The sequence below is a fragment of the Eublepharis macularius genome, chromosome 4, assembly GCF_028583425.1.
Source record: "Eublepharis macularius isolate TG4126 chromosome 4, MPM_Emac_v1.0, whole genome shotgun sequence".
NCBI lineage: Eukaryota > Metazoa > Chordata > Lepidosauria > Squamata > Eublepharidae > Eublepharis > Eublepharis macularius.
Genome location: NC_072793.1, coordinates 117915177 through 117931287, shown reverse-complemented (window position 1 = coordinate 117931287; position 16111 = coordinate 117915177). Strand labels below are relative to the sequence as shown.

Below are 16111 nucleotides of genomic sequence, written 5' to 3'. Positions count from 1 at the left end.
CAGTGTTGTAGGGCAGTTTCATGTGATCAGATTCTGCTGCTAACATATTCTGTGATATTAAACCAGTGTTCTACAATATGAAGCACACTAGTGTGTATTTTGGAGACCACTTCCTGCTTTAGATAAAATCCAAAGTGTCTTTTAAAAAAAAAATCTATTGGGTGAGTAAAAATTAATATTACAGATTTTCAATTAAAACCCTCACTTCCATATTCTCCCACCCTTTCCCCTCCCCCCTTAATCTAAGACTTCCAACAGTTTTCCAACCCGCTGTCTGAATCTACTACTTATGTCCCCTTTTCTATTCTTAACTATCTTAACACACTAGTAAAATAGATAATATATATTAGATTAAACAAAACCTAACACAAACTATCAGTTACATTATGTTTCTAACTTATCTCCTCTCTTCTCTTGTAAAGATCAGTATCTCCTTTCTGCCAAATTAATAGTTATCTAACAACCATAATTGTCCCTTTACGTCCCACTTCTTTTCCAAATACTGTTTTAGTTTACCCCAGTCATTAAGAAATTCTTCTGGATTCTGTTCTCTCAACTTTCTTGTCATTGTATCCATTTCTGCCATGTACAGCAATTTTTGTATCCAATTTTCAATAGATAGTACTTCTTGCGTCTTCCACTTCTGAGCATATAAAATTCTTGCCGCTGTTGTCATATAGAATAATAAAGTTCTTTGTTGCCTGGGAATTTCTTCTAATTTCAGATTTAGCAACAACAGTTCTGGGTTCTTATTTATTGGGATTTGTAAAATATCAGTCATAACTTCTGTAATATCTCCCCAGAACTGCTTTGCTACCTCACAGGTCCACCACATATGATATAATGAACCTTCATGGTTTTTACATTTCCAACACTTGTCTGACATTTTGTTGTTCCCATATGCTATTTTCTTCGGCGTTAGGTACCATCTATATATCATCTTATAAACATTTTCTTTAATATTGGTACAAGTCGATATCTTCAATGTATTTTTCCACAAGTATTCCCATGCCTCCATTGTTATCTCTCTATTACAATTTATGGCCCACTTCACCATCTGGACTTTACCAATTTCATCTTCTGTATACCATTTTAACAAAATCTTACAGACTTTAGAAATCTTTTTCTTGCCTTCTTGTAGTATACTTTCTTCCAATTCAGAGTTTTTCCATGTAAATCCCGATTTTAAACGATCCTTGTCATATAAGTCTTTAATCTGTCTGTATTGGAACCATCCATAGTGAGAGGATAATTCTTCTCCTGTTTTAAGTTTAATCATATTTTGCTCCATTTTCAACACCTCCTTATATGACAAACATTCCTCTCTGTTGTAAATTGTTCTCGGGTCAATAACTTCCAGTGGCAAAATCCAAAGTGTCTTGAATGAATAGGCGAGAAAAAGCAGGGAAGATTCTTTGATCCCAGACATCCAACAGATTTATGAAGCACTAAGCTAATTCTGGAAAGCCTTGTCACATCTGCACACTCTTGGCTTGAACGTATTGGTAAATTTAAATTACAGTTTTAATTTTTTTTTATATATATTTTGTTAGTTTTGTTTATATTATAAGCCACCTTAAGTTCTGCAGGATGGAAAGGTGGCTAATAAATGTTTCAAATAGATAAGATTGGGTTGACTATAGACAGGCTTTCTAGTTTTCTAGTCTTCAGAGTTGGAAACTTCAGTCTGTGGCTGTGTGGGGAATCAGCCCTCTGCACACTGAAACCAAGAAGTACCTCTTCCCTAGAGCAAGGCACCAATCCAAGCTTTCCCCGACTTGTCTGCTACTTTAGAAGACATCAGGATGCACCTCTATAGCATTAACCGGAAGTACCTGTTCAGAAGGTGCTGCATCCATTGTAAGAAGACACTTGGCTTGCAACCTCCCAACGTGTTTTGAGTGAACTTGCTCCTTTCACCAGCCATTTTCTTATGCTAGTTTGAACCATCTATATTACGGTTTGGTGCAAGTTGATGATTTGGGTTCTTAAAATAATGTGACATTACTGAAGAGAACATTATAAAACCTGTCCCTTGGGGGGGATGTTTTCACCGTTTCTTTACATTGGGGCCACAAGGACTCTTTAAAAAATGTTTTGGAGATTGTGACAGGCACCAGGCTCCAACAATGTTTCCAGAAATTGAAGGATTTATGTCAGTGAGAGTTTCTGACCTCCCACTGCAGCCCAAAATACTCCCCCCACTCCTTTCTAAGAGCAAGCATGGTGTAGTGTTACAGAGTTTCAGGCTAGGATCTGACTGTAAGGATGCCAGGTAACCCCAGAAACACCTCAGCAGCACCAGCTTCAGCTGCAGGGTGGTAATGAATATGACAGGTGATCCTGAGCACCTGACGTTCTGCCCCTCCTTAAGTTAAGTGCCCCCCCCCTGGTTTCCCTGGGTATTTAGCATGGAATGATCGAATCAGTCTCTTTGCTCTCATATCAGTAGACTTAACCTATTCAGCCTGGCTTTTTGGAAAATGTTTCAGTTGAATCAGATAGTACAGCACTCCCCTCTTTCATTTGCAGTCTAAAATGAGCTTGACCTCCTGATGGGGCTGTCCGTCTATAAAGATTGGAGGTGGGGCCCTGGGGTCAGGATGCCATCTGTCTGGTCCAGGGTCCTTTTTGCGGAGGCTGAAATGGAAAACGGGTTGCGCATATCTCAAGGTTTTTGGTAATTCTGGTTCCACAGTAACGTTGACCATACAGATTATTTTGAAAGGACCCAAATACTTCGATCCTAGTTTCTTGCTGTGTTGTGCTCCTTTCAAACTCTTTGTGGATATATAAACACTGACTCCTATTTTCAGGTCCCAAGTGGGTGAACACTTCTCACTGGCCTGGAATGTATAGGCGTGTTCAGCCCTCTCTAACGTCTGTTTCACTACTTCCTACTGCGACACAATTCTAGTCCACCAGTCACTCAAATCACCCCCCCCTTTACGTCTGGGTCTGTGCCTAGCATTGATAGAGGCTTTCCTTCTAAACCTTGAATCACTTGGAAGAGCGTTTTTCCCGTGAAGTTATTTATTTATTATTTATTTTATTCGATTTGTATTCCGCCCTCTCTGCATCAGCAGGCTCAGTGTAGGCTATGGTAGCAGTACTCTGTATAAGGCAAGAATTCCACCCAGTCATCTTGTAGATTGTGGATATAACATCTCAGGAACTGTTCCAGTATCTAATTAGTATATTCTGATTGTCCATCCGTCTCTGGGTGATAACTGGAGCTTAACCCCTGCTTGATTCCTGTTACCTTCATAAGCTCCTGGCAAAAGTTGGCAATAAATTGACCCCCCACCATCAGAAATTATCTTGTTTGGGAAAGAGTGTAAATGGACCACATTCTGCATGAATAGGGTGGCTAGTTTCTTTGCTGTGGGGAGTTTGGAGCAGGGAATGAAATGGGCTTGTTTGGAGAATAGATCAAGCACTACCAGGATTACAGTGTTTCCTTTAAAGGGGGGAAGGTCAGTGATGAAGTCCATGGAGATGGTAGACCAAGGTCATGGAGGGGTCTCTAGCAGTTGTAAGAGACCTGGAGGCTCCCCCCTGTTCTTTTCCCCATCAAACAAACGGGGCAACTGGACACATATTGAGAAATGTCTTTCCTCATTCCTGGCCACCAGAATTGCCTTTGTCTTAAATGCAACGTTTTATGAACCCAAAGTGCCCTCCTGTTTTGTCATTGTGGCATTTTTTCAGCACCTCCCCCCTCAGGGCTGCTGGTATGTACAATTTGCTGTTGGTACCAGCATCCACCCTCCCCGTTCTCCAGAGAACCTTGGAAACCCTCTTCCCCCTCCTTTTCCTGCTCTAGTTGTCTCTAGCTAGGATTTCAGTGGGGGAGCAAGGAGGTTTTGTGCTTGCCTGTGCATCAGCACTGCCCCTCCCAACTGGGTGGGTATGAAAATACTGTCAACAATTTCCTCTCTCTGACTTTCATGTTGAGGGAGGTGGGACAGAGCATCTGCTAAGAAATTCAATTTCCCTGGGAGATGCTTGAGTGTGAATTGAAACTTGGAGCAAAACTCTGCCCATCGGAGTTGCTTTGCCCTCAAGCTGTGGGGTGTTCTAAGTGCTTCTAGATTTTTATGATCAGAACAAATCTCGAAGGGTATTTTGGCTCCTTCCAGCTAAAGTCGCCAAGTGGATAGGGCTGACTTGATGGCTGCTGCTTCCTTGTCCCAAACTGACCAATGTCTTTCTGTCTCTGAAAACCTTTTGGACACATAAGTGCAGGGGTGTAGCTCTCCATTAGACCCCTCTTGTAAAATCACCCCTCCCCATCGCCACATCACTTGCACAATTTTTAGCTGGGAGGCATAACCCAGCTTCAGAGGTGAACAGGGTTTTTAACCTCTCAGATGCCTGCTGGCATTCATTTGTCCACTTCAGATCAGCACTTGGTTTTAGCCCTTCTGGTCCTTTTCCTTTAGTTTTTAACAAGTCTGTTAAAGGTAGTATAGTTTGGGCAAAGTTTTTAATGAATGGCCTGTAAAAATTTGCTAAGCCCAGGAAGGATTGTAATTGCTGTTTAATTTTAGGAGCCTCCGATCCTAACACATCTCTGACTTTAGTGGGATCCATCCCAAGTCCTTCCTTAGACACTCTGTAGCCCAGGAAGTCCAGCTCAGTTTTATGAAACTCACACTTTGACAATTTTGCATACAGTTTGTTCTTACAAAGGGTACTTAGAACCTCCCTTACCAACTTCACATGCAAGTCATAATCATCAGAATCAAAACCTCAATAAATACCTCCCGTGTTGGGCCCACATTCTATGGCGGGGTCTTTAAGGCTTCCCTTGGTCGGCTCTGCTGCACCAGTCCCCTTACCTCCCTCAGCTGCCATGGCTCAGAGTTAGGAGTCTGGGGTGAGTTAGGTCTGAGGGTTAAAGAATGCCAGTCCTAGCAATCTGTAAGGATGCCAGGCAACTCTCAAGAGACTTCACTTCATGAGTAAAAGTTCTTTATTGATAAGCTGCCAGTATCATACACTTATGCCATCTTTGCTAGGACTGGCGGTTACAAATATCACGCAGATAAAGTCTCTCAAGGCTACTCCTAATCCCCCCCCCCACTTTCTCCTAACAGTTCTCTAACTCTGCATTCAGGAAAACAGGCTGTGTGATTCATGGACTGCTCACGGTCAACCATCCTCCCAGGTTCGGGAGAGATCACACCACGAACAAATACTTTTCGTTCTCTGTTCTTCACCCCGGGTGCAAATAACAGAAACACCCCAGAAAAACCTCAACAGCATCAGCTTCAACTGCAAGGGTGGGGAATATTGAATATGACAAGTGATCCTGAAAACCTGACACTGAGAGTCCCAGTTTCGAATCCCCACTGTGCTATAGAAGCTTCCTGTGTAATATTGGACCAGACTTTGACAGTCTAACCTACCTCACAGGGTGGTTGTTACAATAAAATGGACAAAGGGCGGGGGGGAAGAGAAAATTTTGCTTTGATTCCTCATAAATAGATGATGTCATGCTCTGCAAGTAGAAATTCTTCTATATGGAAGTGGTCTACTGAATCAATTGTATGGTTTTCTTTTTAATCTGAAGTATTGTACAGTAAAATATCACTGGTACTGAAACTGTCAACATGGCTAATTAAAAAAAATCAGTTATTTTTGAAAATGACATTAATAGTGTTTTTCAAAAGCTTTTATCACATTTTTTATTTCTGCCTTTCCTCCAAGGAGCTCTGAATGGTATAGAGGCTTTACCTCTCCTCCATACTTTCAGCCATTCTGTGAAGGAGGTTAAGCTGCAAAACACTGGCTCAAGGTCACCTTAACGAGCTTCACTGTTGAGGTGGGGATTTGAGCCTGTTCTGCCAATTGATTGTAGTCATTCTAACCCCTACACCACGCTGGTGTTCTCTTATTTAAGTGTATTATTCATTACTACCTAAAGTATAGTTGCATTATGAATTCTAAAACAAGCAACAATCCTTTGAAGGAAAAGGGGTACTTCAAAACCAAGTATGAATCTTGAAATGAAACATTGTTCTAGTAGATGAGAATTCAAGGTTCCCACAGACTTACAAATCAATAACTTGGTTGAATTATACAAGTAAGACTTGTTTGCAAACAACCATGCAAGATTATTCTGTGTTGAATCTCTTTTGTGATGAGTTTCCATGACAGATGGGGATGAACCAAAATACGAACTGAAGTTCATCAGGAATGGGGCAGTTCATGGTTCATGAACCGGTGGTTCGTGGAAGCACATTTTTCACGAACTTTCACGAATTGTACTGCCGGTTCATTTGGTTTGTTTTCAAGTTCCTTTTCCTTTGAAACTGCCCTGCCGGCTTTTTCACCCTATGGGAGGGGGAGGAGGGGGTTCCCTCTTCCCCTCCCATCGAGTGAAAAAGCCAGTGGGGCAATTTCAAAGGAATACTTTTCTCACCGCATGTAAGCAGTGAGAATAGTGTTGATTTCAAACTTCCTGCCCCACCAGCTTTTTTACCATCCTCCTCTTCCTCCCATAAGGGAAAAAAATGGTGGGGCGGGAAGTTTGAAAGCAGCAGGAGAAGTGGCGCTTTCAGTTTCAAATGCACTGCGCCCCGCCGATGGATTGGGTGAAGCCAGCACAGGGCGTTTGAAAGCTCCTTTTCTCCTGCTGCTCACTCGCAGAAGGAGCACTGTCAGTTTCAAACGCCCCGTGATGGCTTCACCTGATGCTTTCTACCACTGCAGCTGATGCATTGGGTGAAGCTGGCACAGGGCATTGAAGCTGACAGCGCCCCTTCTCCTGCCACTGGCTCTCAGCAGGAGAAGGGGTGCTGTCAGTTCTCCTGCTGCTGGCTCGTGGAAGGAGAAGGGGTGCTGTCAGTTTTGGACACCCCGCGCTGGCTTCACCCAGTGCATTGGGTGAAGCTGGCGCAGGGCGTTTGAAAGTTCCCATTCTCCCTCTGAGGTGGAGGACATCTTGGGTGATTCCCACCGTCCAATCAGGGAGGCAGGAACTAATTTTCTTCCTCTTCCTGTCTGCCATGTGGGACACCCTCTCTCTTCAGTTCTTTTCCTGCCTTCAGGGAGAGCACTCTAGCAGCGGACTAGCTCTGCTACTTTCTTATTAGGACTTCACTTTCACTTTCCCATTCCTACTCCTTTGCTCTTCTCTTCCTTTAATCTTACCTTTGTCTTTCAAACTCTGTTGGCTTAAAACTTTCATAGTCCCTCCCTATCCTTTTGCTGTCCTCGCTTGTCTCTGACTACTCTCCCTGGCTGACTGAGACGATTACGGCAGCCATTTGGGGAAGCCGCCTACAAGATGGACGGCAGGGATTCTGAGGACAGCTTCCTAGACAACAGAGAGGAATGCTCAAGTAAGAGCTTGGCCAGCAGTTTTACACTCTAAAAATATCATCCTGGCTTACCACTTTCAGAGAGACAAGCTATTTGGGGATGCCCTGGGAAAGATCTGGGTCAAGACCCAGGACAAAAGAAAGTGTTGCCAAACAGCAACAACAACAAACAACAACACTCAAACAACAACCTTGGCCCTCAGCCATTTTATTCACAACACACGCTACTAAGATCCAGACAGGATTCCAAGCGACCATCCTGGGGTTAATCTAGATATCCCTTTAATAAGAGGGGGGGGGTCCTTTCAAGAACCCACTTATAGTATAGTGGTTAAGTATCTGAACTGTGTTGCAGTACTTTGCTGGTTCAAATGTCACTACTGCCATGAACTTACCCCATGGCCTTGGGTGAACTATTCTTCTCAGTCACAGCTCTCCAGCTGTATTGTGAGGATAATGCTTACTTTGTCCCAAGATCAAACAGACAGTTCTTCACACGTGGAAAGAGATCCGACCTTGAAACCAAGCTCTCTTATGACAGGATTTGCAAGCCATCCCTGTGAGAGGCCAAGTACTCCTTACCATCAAGCCTGGGTCAACATGCAGCCAGACAGCTGGACCTTGGAAATAGTCTCTCAAGGCAATTCCATACAATTTGAAAGCTACCCACCAGAACATTTTGTCATCTCTCCCCTACGTGAAATCTTAACTCAAACTGTAATCCAACACCTGGGCATTCTAGCTGTGGAGCATGTTCCCCAAAATGAAAGAGGACGGAGGAGACTACTCAGTATTCTTCATAGTCCCTAAAACGAGTGGGGGCTGGAGGGCATTTTTAGACCTCAACTTTTTGAACAAGTTTATCAAGTTGCATCACTTCTAAAGGAAAACTCTCTGCTGAGTCGAGGAGGCCATTCAACCAGAAGAATATGACATCTACAGATCTCTCAGAAGTGTACCTCCATGTACCGATTCTGACAGCCCATCAACAATACCTAAGATTTTGCACAGAAAAAAAAAAAAACTGGCAGTTCTGAGCCATCCCTTTTGGCCTCTCTACTGTGCCAAGAGTGTTCACAAAGCTCCTGATCAACCCCATCGTATGTCTCAGAGAGAGTGGTATTCATGTTCATTTGCACCCAGACGATCTCCTGATCAGATCACATTCAAAAGAAAAATCTCACCAGGACACTCAGTTCACCATTCAGTTCCTACAAGCTGGAACACCTGGCATGATCATCAAAAGAGTGTTGTCTATCCCTCACCAAAGAAGAGGTCAGGAAGACCAAACAGCTGGCTGAGACTGTCATCAGAATGAAAATCACTTCTCACAACACTACCCAAACTGATGGGTTTGCTATTGGCCAGCAACAAGGCGATACCTTGGGGTCGTCTGCATACAAGATCGCTTCAGACCTTTCTCAGATCTTATTAACAACAGATCATGGAGAAGACAGATCTTCCCATTCAGGTACCACTTCAGATCAAAAGATCCATGACCCATTGAGAACAACAAATACAGATGGAAGCATCTCTGGTTAGGCACGTCTTCCTATCAGTGTCTTGGAAATGTGAGCGATTTGTCTGGCCATGTTCCAGTTCAGAGATCAGATAGTGAACTCACACATCCTGATCAGTATGGACAAGGTCGCAGACAAGACATAGGTAAACAAGCGGGGGGGGGGGATACAAGACCTCGAGGTGGCACAAGGAGGCGACAAGGATACTTACCTGGGAGGGTCACCTAGTCTCAATCAGTGTCCAGGCAGACTGGCTGAGCAGGTAGACCATTCAGCAAGCGGAGTAGTCCCTTAAGAAAGATCTCATCTAATGGATAACATCGCACTTCACAACGCCTCTCATGGACCTGTTTGCATCCCAACACAACCATCAACTACCAAGGTACATGACAAGGTTTGTTCCACTCACAAGCAGATGCCCTGACATCACAGTGGTCATTAGACCTCCTCTATGCATTACCATCCTTACCAGTAATACCCAAACTCCTGAGAAGGATCAAGTAACAGGGAGCGAAGTGCTAGTGATTGCCTCTTGATGGCCCCGCAGACTGTGCTTTTCCACACTCCAACAGATGGTGATATCTCCACCCCTCATCTTACCGACCTCTTCGGTCACATTACAGCAGGGAATGATTTAGCACTCTCATTTAGACTCACACTGCTTAACTGTGTGGAAATAGAAAGGAATATCTTCCTAAGATAGGAATATTCTAGAGAGGTGGCCAACACTCTCCTAGCATCCAGAAAACAGTTCACGGTCAGAATTTTCAATTCCTCTTGGAAAGTCCTCACTCAGTGGGGTATGAGGAAAGCACTGGACGTTTTACACAGCCCTGACCAAACATCCATTTGGACTGGTCAAGGATGTTCCCCTGAGAAGGCTGAGAATGAAGACCATCTTCCTTATTGTGGTCACATCTGCCAGAAGAATCTCAGACCTAAGTGCACCATCAGTCAGATCTGAACTCTGTATCTTTCACAATAAAGTGATACTTCATACTGTCCCCACCTTTCTTCTAAAAGTGTATTCCAAATTCCATAGGTTGCAAGAGATAAGGCTACCATATTTCTACCTGTACCCTAAATATACTAGGGAGAGGTTCTGACACAACCTAGATGTCAGAAGGAAGTTCAAGGCCTATCTGCCTCAAACAGTACAAATCAGAAAGTTGGACTTAGTGTTCATCAATATATCTCCCCTCAATTGGGGAAGAAAATGCCTTCAGCAGCCGTAGGCACCAATAGCAAAACATACACTATTGAAGCTCACAAAGCTCTCATTGTAGAGGTTCCAGCTCACTCTGTGAGGAGCGCTGCTACCAATGCAGCATCACAGAGGAACACTTCTGTAGAAGAAGCCTGCAAGGCAGCAACATGGCCTTTGATCTTGACCTTGGTGAGACGCTACAAATTAAATCTATATTATTCAGCGGACACCACCTGCGGTAGAAAAGTACTGCTGCGCATGATCTCAGACGAAGACCAAATCCCATCCAGAAAGTAGAAACTGCTTTGGAAGCACCCAAAATGTCCTCTGCCTCAGAAGGAGAATGGACCATTGGACACTTACCGTGAAGGGTCCTTCTCCTCTGCGGAAAGGAGGACATCTTGCTCTTCCTGGGTCTTCATCCTCCTCTACACTGCTGCCTCTTACCTCCTCCGGGTTATGCTTTATTTACAGTACATGTTAACACAACAGGTGTTTTTTCTCTCAGTATTGACAGTTGCTGAATGATAAATTGAATGTTACTGCTTGGTGGAGTCACCTGAACTGAAGAGAAAGGGTGTCCCACATGCTAGAGAGGAAGAGGAAGAAATTAGTTTCTGCCTCCCTGATTGGATGGTGGGAATCATCCAAGATGTGCTTGTTCGTGGTAGGAGAAAGGGCACTGTCAGTTTTAAATGCCCTGCGCTGGCTTCACCTGACGCATTGGGTGAAGCTGGCGCAGAGCATTTGAAAGCTCCCTTTTTCCTGCTGCTCGCTCGTGGAAGAAGAAGGGGCGCTGTCAGTTTCAAATGCCCTGTACCGGCTTCACCCAATGCATCGGGTGAAGGTGGCGCAGGGTGTTTGAAAGCTCCCCTTCTCCTGCCGCTCACAGCAAGCAGCGAGTAAGTGTCCCACCACCTGGAGTTTGGCAACAGGAAGACAAACCACAAACTGGTTCGTGAACTGGGGCAAGTTCATGGAAGTTCGTGGTTTATGAAAAGCGCTGAACCACAGTTGCAGTTCGTTGCATTTTCCTGGTTCATACCCATCTCTAGTTTTTAGTTCTACCTCTAGAGGAACTTCTTTCAGCCTAGAGAATGGGGTGGGGATACTCATACATGCCGTTGCCTGAACTGAGCTGAGCCTTTAAAGAGGGTTCCATTCTAAACACATTATGTCTGCTGGTTGGACTCGCTTTCTTTTTTTGGCCCTGCAAGAGTACAGCAACCCTGTACAGGTATAGAAAACTTGTTTGCTTCACTTTTCTTTCTGTCTCTCCTCCTACTATAGAGGGCAGGGAGGATGTGTCTAGGCTTGCCTACTCATTTTTTCCTCAAATGGAATACAAGCTCATTCTCTATCTTTAGGCAGGTTATGGACTCTGACTGCAGGTCTGTTTTTTTTTTTAAACTGGGTGAGGACAGACTGTTCTCTGGGGAATATCAATAACAGGTTTGCCATCCTCTGCTCTACAACAACTTTATAGAGGTATTGGTGCTTCTCCCCCCCCCCCGCCCCCCGCCTTGCCACCAGCCCTGTGTAGAAAGAAACAGCAGCAGCCAGAACATTTTAGAGGGGTGGGTGGAGGTGGAGTGAACATCACAGGCACCATAGCCTCGCTTCCTACCACTGCAACTGATTTATTATTTGTGATATTATTATTATAGTAAGCTGCTTTGAGAACTGCTATTCTTGTAAAGTGGTATATTTAAAAACTTTCACCTTTAAGTTTTCATGGTCTACAATACTGTTGAGAACAGTTTTCTTAATGCTTTGAAAGACTTGAAGTAGAACCAGCTCAGTGAGCATTTTACTATTTCCATTGTATGATCTGTGGTACTAGACAAATGTAGAAAAAACTAATCATCTTTTTTGTCTAGGCTGCTTCTTAATCTATGGAGCATGTACAAATGGCTTAAGATTTTTTAAATATAGAAAGAACAATATGCAAAGGTTTATTTTACTTCATTTATACCCCATCTTTCTCCCCATTGGGGACCCAAAACAGCTTACATCTTCTTCATTTTTTCCTCACAAAAACCCTTTGAAGTAGATTAGGCTGAGAGTTTTTGTGACTGATATTATTGTCCCAGTACAAACTAACGTTTGTTACAATCTGCTGATTGGAGTAATGCACAGTGGTTGCAGGTAGAGCATAAGCAGTGAAGCCAAATGATAGGGCCTGTGACTTCATTTTGTATATTTAAGTACTACTTATGATGGGTGCAAGTCAGTTTTGAGTGTTTTGTTTGAGACTGGGATTTTCAGATTAGAATTTTGCCATTGCTCTATTTAGTTCTATAAAACCAAAGCTTATTTGATGTGTGTATACTGTTGGTATTGTTTTAAACTGGTGAGTGACTTCTCTGTTTTCTTTGTACCCCAGTATTAGCTATTATTGTCAATTGAATATATTGTCTAGGCACTGCATGCCTAATGTTAAAACATGTAAAGGAGAAACCTCATGATCAAGATTTTCTTAAATCTAGCACAATTGTTAACACGTATGAGTAATGTGTAGTTAGTATCACTTTACTTTTAGCAAACCAGAAACATCATGCATAGGCAGAAGTTCTGTATTATGACTTGTATGGAGATAACAGTAAAAATAGATTTTAAAATGCAGTTTTATAAGAAATTTCCAGTATTAAAACAAAATATGGCAATGAAGATATTTTTGTGGTCAGTGATTTGAGGATTTGGGGGTTTTCATTTAGTTTGTGTTTTCCCTGCAGTTTTCAGTTAAATTACAGAACATGAAAATAACTTTGTAACCCACATGGAAAAGAAAATGGTATGATGAAACACACAACCACCAACAAAAAACCTCGGTGGTTTTTGCCATACTGACTAAGGTAGCAATCACAGTTTGGCAGGTGGAGCAAAGCTATCTAGCCCCACCTACCATAATAAACACCTTGCCACTAAAAAAAAATCTTTACTTGATTCCCTGGCCCTTCAAATAGACTCTAGAATGCTTTATATGAGGATAAATTCCTTCATCCAATGTCATGTACCTTTAAGAAAAAGCAACATTCCAGGAGTGCTGTAATGGTGTTAGGTTGGGTCCAAGCACTAGTCTATTGCCATCCACTGTGCCCTTAAATTAATGCTAGATCCCTTAGGATGGATTCAGTGAACTACTATCCTGGCAAAGTAGCTCATTTGGCCTCAAAAAACCTTAACGTTCAAAATCTTCTGTGTACTTTTGAAAGTTTTTGAAAGTAATTCAATATTGATTCTTCTTATATAGGTCTAAAATCTCCTGAAGAGTTACTGGCTTATTCACCACCAAAGGATGCTTCTCAAGATGACCCCCGGGTAATAAACAGGCAAAAAATGTCTGATTATCCATATATGTACACTGAGTTTTCAGACATACAAAACCGAATAGAAGATAGAGTGTATATAGGTCAAGACCCAAAACTTGAAAATCAGCATGAGTTTGCAGCAAACCACTGTTTTGCCAGTAAGCACTGTATAAGTGGAATAATAGAAAAGGCAATATTAGATGAATACAAGCACTTCACCGACAAGATTCAGGAGATTTTGCAGCAGAAGAATATTACGTATGTAAGTGGAATATCCAGACCTGTCTTCTCAGCCAAGGAAAGAGTAATGAGACTTTCACAATACATATGTTTACAAGCATCAGAAATTGCTGTCCAAGAATACATAGAAGGACTGAGTGAAAAGCTCAACAAGGTTGCTTTGTCTTCATATGGCATCCTTAGTGCACCATATACTTGCAGTTCCGAACCAGCAAATGATTTGATTACAGACACTGCGTTGAATCTCGCTTCAGATGAGCCTGTGATCCCTGAACCTGCTACAAGTAATTTTGATATGGACCAGGTACCAGAACCACTGGATAACATCACAACAGAAGATTCCAACGTTAATGAACAGAAGCCACCAGTGACCTTGGACCCTGGAAAAGAACAGAATCCAGTGAGCACCACCATAGAGACTAAACCGACAGTTGATGGAAATCTATCTAGTGCTGACCCTCCGCAACAACCAGACAAGCCTCAAAAGCTTGCAGATAATGTAAATGTTACAAATCAGCCAGCTCTTGCTGATTTGATAATCAACATAAAACCTGAAGTGTTTGATAGCATTGTCAAAATTATTAAAGATGTGCAAAAAAACACTGTGAAATTTTACATTCATGAAGAACAAGAGAGTACACTTTGTAAAGAAATAAAGGTATGTTTTCCTTATTTAAGATGTGAGCATATTTTTGTATGTGCCCTAACCTGACGAGCTTAGGCAAACTAAGTCTTTTTAGATCTTGGAAGCTAATGAGGATTGGCCTTGGTTAGTAATTGGATGGGAGACCTCCAATCAAGTCTAGCATTGCAGAGGTAGGCAATGACATACGACTGTTACTCTTGCCATGAAAACCCCACTAAGGATCGCCATAAGTCAGCTACGGCTTGACTGCACTTTCCACCACCATGTTTTTGTGTGTTTGTTTACTAGGATATTTTTGGAGATTCCTTACTTTAGCTGGACTTAAATACAAAATAAGTACATTTAACCATACTGTTATGTGATGATAATAAATTGCATCATGACTCAAGCTCGTAGTATTCTATTGTACAGTCATATTATCAAGGCAGAAATAGTTCTTTAACTATAGTTTATGGTGTATTTAAAAACAACTGATACTTCAAGCATTTCTATTCTACAGATTTATTAAGGGATGGCAATACACAAGTTCCTCTTAACACTTCATATATGTTTAAAATACTGCAAGACTAGAAAAGGTGCTTGTTTCTTTAAAAGTCAGTATGAACTCTCAGGCAGAATGCAGTAATCAAAATATGCACCTAGCAAAGGTGTATCGATCCTTGTGTATTAAATGCATTACTCTTTGACATTTAGTCAAATCTTGTACCTGCATTTTTACCTCTTCAGATTTCTTGATATATAAATGAATTCATATATTAATTAACCTTTTTGATACTTTGTCTAGGAATATCTTATAAAACTAGGTAATACAGAGTGCCATCCTGAACAGTTTTTGAGAATAAGGGCTGTCTTGGATAAATTGCTCATAATTATTCAAAATGAAGATATTGCCAGTCATATTCATAAGGTATGTGAAATTCATAACTGACATTCTTGTGCAGCTTGGATGGATACATTCAAGATTTTAATTACTAGTAAAGATTCTCAGCATTCAGATGGTTTAGAGATTAGGTTATATTATAGTATATAAATACAAATGACTTGTGTGACTTCTAATTCAGAATTGATATACAGCCTGCCCTGATTAATTCTTGTTGTACAGTCTGATTCTAACACGACACTTTCTTTAAATAGATACCATGTTTAGTAACTCTGAAGAGGCTATCGTGTGTCAGTTTTGCTGGTGTTGATAGTCTGGATGATGTGAAAAATCATACTTACAATGAATTATTTGTTTCTGGTGGCTTCATTGTCTCTGATGAATCTGTTCTTAATCCTGAATGCATCACAGTTGGTAAGATCTGGAGGATTTTTTCCCTTTCAAGTATAGGCAGGTTCAGTGCTAGGAAAATATTTGATTCCTAATGTACAAGCATAACTTCAAGATCCTCAGGCAGCCAAGCATCATTTTTTTTGTTAAAAAAATCTTCAGTGGGTATATTTTTACATTATCATTGGAATTCTGTGCAAGGCAAGATTGTTTGTTACTAAGAGTTCAATAGCAGTAAGTATTGCTCAGATATGTCAATTACAAAGCACCTTAAACACAGTGCTGTACAAAAAACAAACACAATGCCCTCAGGCGTACCAGCTTAATTGTACAAGTTTGTGTGTGTAAAATCTAGCCATTGTTTATAATAAAGCAGATTGAAGACACTGAGCTGTATCACTTCGGCTTATATTGTTTGCTTGAACTAGCTAGAGTATAGCGTCTGTCTTGGTGCTAACCATAGGTAACATTAACAAAGCTCTCCTATAAACGAATTTGCAAGCCTAGTTCATCTTCTGGTTAGTGTTTAACCTTGGTCAACATCAATGCAAATGAAGCACTATTACTGTTATTAAAGCAAATCATT

The 16111-nt window shown here is 41.7% G+C and overlaps 1 protein-coding gene across 4 annotated transcripts in view; it reads left to right on the top strand.

The window, feature by feature from the left end:
- Positions 1-16111, top strand: part of TASOR (transcription activation suppressor) — a 101111-nt gene that overhangs the window by 64690 nt on the left and 20310 nt on the right. For all 4 annotated transcript variants that reach the window (XM_054976219.1, XM_054976217.1, XM_054976216.1 and 1 more), the window contains 3 exons: positions 13312-14267; positions 15040-15162; positions 15390-15549. In XM_054976219.1, coding sequence (XP_054832194.1) covers positions 13312-14267; positions 15040-15162; positions 15390-15549 — 1239 coding nt within the window. The remainder of the gene's footprint in view (positions 1-13311; positions 14268-15039; positions 15163-15389; positions 15550-16111) is intronic.